General features: G+C 40.7%; 1 protein-coding gene across 1 annotated transcript; it reads right to left on the bottom strand.

The window, feature by feature from the left end:
• Nucleotides 1-391: 391 nt before the first annotated feature.
• On the bottom strand, nucleotides 392-912 carry LOC138879828 (uncharacterized). Its single transcript, XM_070159466.1, has 2 exons — nucleotides 724-912; nucleotides 392-640 (listed from the first exon to the last, which is right to left on the bottom strand). The coding sequence occupies exons 1-2, from the start codon at nucleotides 910-912 to the stop codon at nucleotides 392-394; spliced, it is 438 nt and encodes a 145-aa protein (XP_070015567.1).
• Nucleotides 913-7,890: the final 6,978 nt, after the last annotated feature.

Below are 7,890 nucleotides of genomic sequence, written 5' to 3'. Positions count from 1 at the left end.
TTTTGTTGGTGGAGTCTTTCTGTTCTCAAGATCCAAGGAGAGTTTACGGGGCTCATATGTGTAAGAACTCATTCTTTGCAAAGCATTGACATACTCCACCAAGCCTTCATCCTCAGTCACATCATGGTTCAACAATACAGATTCCAAAGGGTCCTCCACATTTATCACAACACTTGTGTCTTCAACAATCACCTCAGTCACAAGATCAACAAAGGAACAAACTTCGTTGCTATTGGGCCGCCTCATTATTTGCAGACGTGGAACATAACTTTTTCATCATCCACCCAAAAGGTGAGCTCCCCTGCTTACACATCAACAAAAGCTTTCCCTGTAGCTAGGAAAGGTCTCCCCAATATAATCGGCACCTCATAGTCAACCTCGCAGTCCAGAATCACAAATCTGCAGGAAGTATGAACTCGTCGACCAGCACAAGAACATCATCAATAATACCAAGCGGCCTCTTCATTGTTCGATCCGCCATTTGCAATCTCATTGAAGTAGCTCTCGGTTGACCAATACCCAAAGTTTTGAATATAGAGCAAGGCATCAAATTTATACTTGCTCCCAAATCACACAAGGCCTTTGCAAAATCCGCACTCCCAATGGTACATGGAATGGTAAATGCGCTAGGATATTCAAGCTTGGAACCATCGAGTGTACAATGACACTCACTTGATGAGTCATTTTGATGGTCTCACAATCCATAGATCTTTTTTTAGTTACCAAATCTTTCATAAACTTTGCATAACCCAGCATTTGCTCAAGAGCTTCCACCAAGGGCACATTGATCGACAAATTTTTCATCATCTCAATAAACTTCTTGAATTGGTTTTCATTCTTTTGCTTTGTAAGTCTTTGAGGGTAAGGTGGAGTAGGCCTTGGCAAAGGAGCGTTGGCTTTAGGCATTACCATTTTCGGTATGTCTATCACGTGTTCCCTAGACGGGTTCATGTCATTTTGAGTCTCCTCCTCATTGTGATGAATATCAATTCGCACCTCACCATTCAAATTCTCTTCACTCACTTGCTCATTAACTATTGGATTATAGTTATTTTGCACTTCAACATCATCACTCACAACCTTTTTTTTTCTTGGAGGTACTTGCTTCACCACCTCTACCGTTCCTTGTGGTCACCGCCATTGCATGGATGGTATTGTTCCTACCCTTCAGGTTTACTACCATGTCACTAGGTAGTGCCCCTTAGGGCGAGTGTTCAAAGCTTGCGAACTCTGGCCAAGTTGGACCTACAAGTTGCGGATCAAAGTATTATGGGATGCCAATTGGGTATCAAAGTCGGTGTTTTTCTTCATTATTTGCTCAAACATTGACTCAATCCATCCCATCTCATTGTTTGACGAGATAGGGCCTTGAGACAGAAATGGAGGCGGGTTGTTTGGTTGTTGATACATCGGAGGCCTCTGAAAGCCCGGACCCCGATTCCCTGGTTACCGTTATTCCAACCCCCTTAGTTATTGTTGCCACCCCAATTGTTATTGCCACTGCAATTCTGGTTGTTGTTCCCCTAATTGTTTGAGTTGTTGTTGTTATTGTTTCAATTTTCTTTGGACCTTGTTGCCCCAATTCTGATTATTCCCTTGCGATCTCCATTGTTGATTTGGAGCATTACCCCATTTTCCTTGATAGTTGCTGGCATACAAAACTTCCTCACTTTGATCATCATACGAGTCATCTTGGTTGTAGCCACTTCCACCTTGCTCATATTGATCTTGACTGTTTTGCATTTGTTGACCACGCTGTCTTCTCTTGTTTACCAATAGATTAACCCCTTCCATTGCACGTACTTGTTTTGGTCCCTGAATCTGCTGAAGTTGTGCTTTGTCTAACTGGTTCATGGTTGTTGTCAACTCAGCTATGGCTTGTCCGTGGTCTTGAAGTTCCTTATGAAGATTTATGACATGAGGGTCCCCCTAAGGAATATTTTCTCGACTCTGCCAGGCTGAAGAAGTGTTAGCCATCTCATAAAGAATGTCACAGGCCTCGGCATAAGGCAGCTTCATAAAATTACCCCCTGTGTTTACCACACATTGATTGGTCGTGTTTATACCTAGATAAAATGTATGTTGGATCATTGCTTCAGTAATATCATTGTTAGGGCATTCCTTGACCATAGTTTTATAGCTATCCCAGATTTCACGAAGGGGTTCATTTGGCTCCTATTTAAAAGCTAAGATCTCATCCCTTAATGCAACCATATGTCTTGGTGAGAAACACTTGGCTATAAACTTGTCGGCCAACTCATCCCACATGGTGATGGAATGGTTGGGGAGTCGTTTGATCCAGTCCAAAGCTTTCCCTCTAAGTGAAAAAGGGAACAATCTTAGTCTCAATGCATCTTCCGACACATTTGTCTGTTTGCTTCCCCATCAGGTATCCACAAAGCCCTTTAGATGTTTATATGCATTCTGATGGGGAGCACTTGTGAAGTACCCTCTTTGCTCCAATAAGGACAATATGACAGTAGTAATCTGGAAATTGCCCACCCAAATCTGGGGTGGGACAATTGCACTTTCATAACCTTCATTTGGAAGCACCCGAGGAGCTGCTCGTAGAGGAGCCGGGGGAGGGTCTGGAATGTTTTCACTGGCCTGGCGGCCTCTCCTTTGATCTTGAGGTACTAGAGGCACCTCATATTCAACATTATCATCTACATCCTCCACCAGGAGAACATTTCCGAGAGGATCATTATTTTCCATTTTGTACCTGAATCGATTAACTCACACAAGTTAGTAAAATAGAAGGAAAGAAAAACAAGACACATAACTAGTCAGATAGATAGCCAAAACCGTTTAACTCCCCGGCAACGATGCCAAAAAGTGATCGGCTCCAACCCTGCACCACTATATAATGGCGAGGAGTGGTCGATGCAGCTTTTACCCGAAAGGTCGGGATCGATATCCACATCGAGTTAATATTGGTTGGGAGTTGGGTTTCTATCTAATCTAGCTATGCGTGTTGCTTTTAATTGCACTTATAACCATGCTTGGATTTGTTTCTATTCTATGTTTAATGATATTGATTGATGAAAATAATCTAAGTACAATGTTTTTGTAGGAGTTTTCTCAATTGATAAAAAGCACTAGGATAGTGACTTCCACCTAGGTGGGTATCTAACCGGTATCGAGAATTCAGAGCAAGCTTGTTATGATTGGAGTCGTGATATAACCATCACACATAAGTACTCACTCTATAACTCTCGGTAGTTTGAGTGACTTTGCCCAATTTGGCTTTCTCAAGTCCAAATGGGTGTTCATGCAATACGAATGATATTGGCTCAAGTCGGGTATTACTATCTCTAGGTTTAACCCTTTAATTGGGGATATCAATCTCTTGAATGCACCTTAATTCCTTGTTAGCCTAATTTTCCTAGACTTAGTCTCTCTTTCTCAAGAAGAGTCTAACTCATAAAGGCACGAATCAATGTTTGCAACCACCAATTCTACAATTAAAGCATGAATCAAGCTAAATATCACTAACCCATAAACAATTAAGCCCTAAAATTCAAAACCCATTAAATACCAACACTAGGGTTGGGTCACAACCCTAGATAATGGGTTTAGCTACTCAAAATCAAGGTAGAAATCAAAGATGGAGATGAATTATAATCCATAAAAGTTGATTACAAGAACAAAATCTAAGAATATAAACAAAAGCTACTCTAAAATTACTCTAAATGGTAAAGTACGGCTGTTTACGAGCTCACTCATACAAAATATAACCTAAAAATGTTAAAAAGATCTATTTATACCCAACGAAAATTACTGGAAAAAAATACCCCTACGAAGGTTCCGCTGTCAGCGGAATACTGGGTGCCTCAGCGCATGGACTTTCGTGGCCACGCGATAACAAGCACGGACCACATTTCTTCGATATTGCACTTGGACTGGGCTAGGTTTCGTGGACAGCATAAATCTACCACGTATGCATTAGCTTCTATTGCGGCCATGTAAAATGTCTGCGGACCGCGTTCCTCTCTTAGGTTCCGCTAGCAAAGTATCTGAACCTCTTTCACGCCCTCAGCAAAATTTGCACCGCGGCAACGCCAATGGATTCACGGCTACGCTTTTGTAGACGGTCAGCGGCAGTGTTAGCACTTGACTATAGTTTCTCTCAACATCACTTTCGCTATAGCATATTTTTAATCGCCTCATCGGAGGGTCTTACACGACCGCATAATAATAACGCTGACAGTGCTCCAGTTCCATTCTTTGGGCTTGTGCAAATTCAACTCCGTTATGAGTTCATTTTGGCTTCTTTGCATCATTTTGACCAAAACTTGCAAGTAAGCACCTTAAGTTAGTTTTCGGGAATACTTTTACACATTTTCATCCAAAACCTAAGCAAAGGAGATCATAAGATAGGCTAAAAGCCATAGTTATCACATATACCCACTAGATATCTAGTCTAACCTCGAAGAAGCAGTGGCAAGGGGTCGACATCGACACTTACTAAGGGTCAAAATATAAAATATAGAAATCATAAGTAGGCATGAAATACAACAATAATAGTGAGGTAAGAAACAAAAATTTATAATTCTTAAACATAATATTACTTTAAAGTCTCCAACTATCACATGCCAAGTATTTGACACATAAGAACCACCAAGTAATTTCCTAATCTTTGATCAAGAAGAAATATCAAGTATAATCGGTCTCCGAGCAATATCACGCACGATTTATGCCAAGGTCGTACGGCCTGATCCAGAATAGTGTGTACACAACCAAGGGTCGAACGGTGCGAATCATAGACGCATATAAATTACTGACGAGATGTTTGGCCAAATCCACAGGAAGAGAGAATACTCTACGAACTTCGATTAATGGCTACTACATAAGAATAATACTCAAAGAAGGCGTAATCTCCTCTAACAGTTAAGTAAACCGCCAAACCTCAAAGTAATGAAACTCAGTCTTTATAAATCATTTATCCAATTTCCATTATAATTTAAGTAATTAAACTAACATGTTGGGTGTGAATAATACAAGTAATAGATGGTAGAGTCCTAAAACTACCCAGATATAAGCACAATTTTAGCTACGTGCGGACTCTCGTCACATCAAGCGCACGTAGCACCAACAATTATTAGCAAACAACCATTTATAGCACCTACGTGGATAATTCCCTATTACATGGTTATGCAAGAGACTTATCTCGTTCCAAGTTTCTCTCCCCGGTCCACAATGCACACTAAACTCTTCAAGTCGGTGCCACGCAATCCGAAACTAGCCTAATGTAGTACAAACCAATCAATATATACTCAAAAGTTTATAATTTCACTATTAGAGTAATTATCCAACCTAAATTGAAAGGTTCCTAAAATACACCTCGGGCATATGTGCCCTGATTCTGGAAATTTTTATAAATAAATGTTACACATAACCTCACAAATAGAAATATATAATTTCTACTCAATTTCATTATCATATTCGTCGTCTAATTTTATTTTTATCAAAGCTTAGGTTTTATTTTCAACAAATTCCTATAATTTCCCTAATTTACAAGTTAAAATCTATCAAACATCCATGTATTAAACTCACATTAAGTAGTAATTACTTACCATGCAATGGTAGGTGAAAAATCCCTCTCCAAGAGCTCCAAAGTTGGATAACCCAAAGTGAAATAAGAGAAAATGAACCCAAGTCCCGATTTAAAACAAGTCACTGCCCAGTTGACCTTTCTTCGCAATAGCGGAAGAAGCCTCGCAATTGCGAAGGAAAAGTCGGCCCAGGCCCTAAAAACATTCATCGCAAATGCGAGGCAGTCTCGCGATCATGAAGGCTTGCCCAGCCTAGGCTTCGCGAATGCGGTTAGCCCTTCGCGACCGTGAAGAGCAAAGGTGGCTGACCTCCCCCCCCCCCAGGCCTTTTATTCTACGCAAATACGGGCTTGTCTACGCAAAATGTGTAGACTACCGGTCCTAGACCTTCGTGAACATGACCCCTTGATCACGAACACGAAGGGAAAAATGCCTAGCCCCCAATTCGTTCTTTGCGATCGCAACTCCACCTTCGTGTTCGAGAAGAAAGAAACTAGAACAAGCAATAGCAGATTTTAAAACTTAGCTCCGGGTGGTCCAAAATGCACCCGAGCCACCTGGGACCCGGTCCAATTGCACTAACAAGTCCATAAACAAAATATAGACCTGCTCAAATTCTCGAAACATGCAAAACAACACCAAAACGAAAAATCGCACCCAAAAACCAAATTGAATCAACTTATGAACTTCAAACTTTTCAACTAGCTCTGAACGCGTTGAATCTTACTTAGACAACTCGGAATGACACCAAATTTTGTGTACAAGTCATAAATCACCATACGGACCTAATCCCAGACTTCGAATCCCAAATGGAACTCGATAACAATGAAGTCTACATCAAACCAAATTTAAAGGACTTGAAAACATTAATGCGCCAACTTTCAACATTTAGCGCTAAAATGCTTCCAGATCACCTGAAACCCAATACAAACACATGCCTAAGTCCAAAATCATCATACCAACCTATTGGAACCATCAAATCCCAATTTCGAGGTCATTTACTCAAAATGTTGACTCAAGCCAAACTTGGTCATCTTAGGCCACTATTAAGGAAATAAGTATTCCGATTTCAACCAAAACCCTTACAAACCCAAACCAACCATCCCCGAAAGTCATAAAATAGTAAAGGTATACGAGGGGTTTTAATTTGGGGAATGGGGATCTAGAAAGCAAAACAACCAGTCGGTTCATTACATTCTCCACTTCTTAAGCAAACATTCGCCCTCGAACGGGTCTAGAATCATACCTGTAGTGCCGAATAAGTGTGGATATTTGCTCTGCATGTAGACCTCGATCTTCCAAGTCGCCTCCTGGGCTAGTTGACCCCTCCGCTAGAGCTTTATCGCAGAAATCTTCTTAGACATCAAGTGGCGATCCTACCTGTCAACAATGGCAACTGGCTCCTTCTCATAGCCCAAGCTCTTATCTAGCTGAACCATGATATAATCTAACACATGCAACCTGTCGGCATGATACATCGGAAGCATAGACACATGGAAAATCGGATGAAATCCCGATAGACTAGGAGGCAAAGCAAGCCCATAAGCTACCTCCCCAACTCGCCTCAACACGTCAAATAGGCCAATAAACCTTGGGCTCATCTTCCCTTCTTCCTGAACCTCATGATTCCATTCATCGGTGAGACTTTCAAGATAACCTTCTCGCCCACTAAAAATGATAAATCACACGCCTTCTGATCCGTGTCACACCTCCTTTTTACCTACACCCGCAAGGGCATAAGGGAGTTTTTTTTTAACTTAAAGTGACAATCGAAACGGGTATCATTTATTATTAAAAATTCAGAGTTGCCACTTGGGATAATTTATGGTGTCTCAAGTCACCGGTTCAAATCCCAAATCGAGGAAAAGATTGACTCTGTTTTACAGTCTGCGAACACAGAAATCCGGGTAAGGAATTCTGTTAACCCGGGAGAAGGTGTTAGGCATTTTCGAGTTCCGTGGTTCTAGCACGGTCGCTCAACTGTTATAATTGGCATATTATCTGATTTTAGTACATGTTTAAACTTATGTGCAAATTTTTACTTAAACCATTTTTATTCATTTTTTAAAGAAAATTGCAACGTTATTAAAACACGTTTCGAACCACGTCACATAAATGCACCCATGATTTTGACATATTTTAACATCGTTGAGATTTGGATTTGGGTCACATAAATGCGCACCCGAATTTAAGAATGTAATATTATTAAACTAACGCGCCTAAAGCAATTACGAATTTGCAACTTTGCGAGTACCATGGAAAATTCGCTAAATCGCGCGCCTTGATTTCTAAAAAAAATAAACAAGTTAATTAAACGAGGGCCGTGCATTTAAGA

Source organism: Nicotiana sylvestris, chromosome 10 (genome assembly GCF_000393655.2).
Source record: "Nicotiana sylvestris chromosome 10, ASM39365v2, whole genome shotgun sequence".
NCBI lineage: Eukaryota > Viridiplantae > Streptophyta > Magnoliopsida > Solanales > Solanaceae > Nicotiana > Nicotiana sylvestris.
This window is presented reverse-complemented; position numbering and strand designations above follow the sequence as displayed.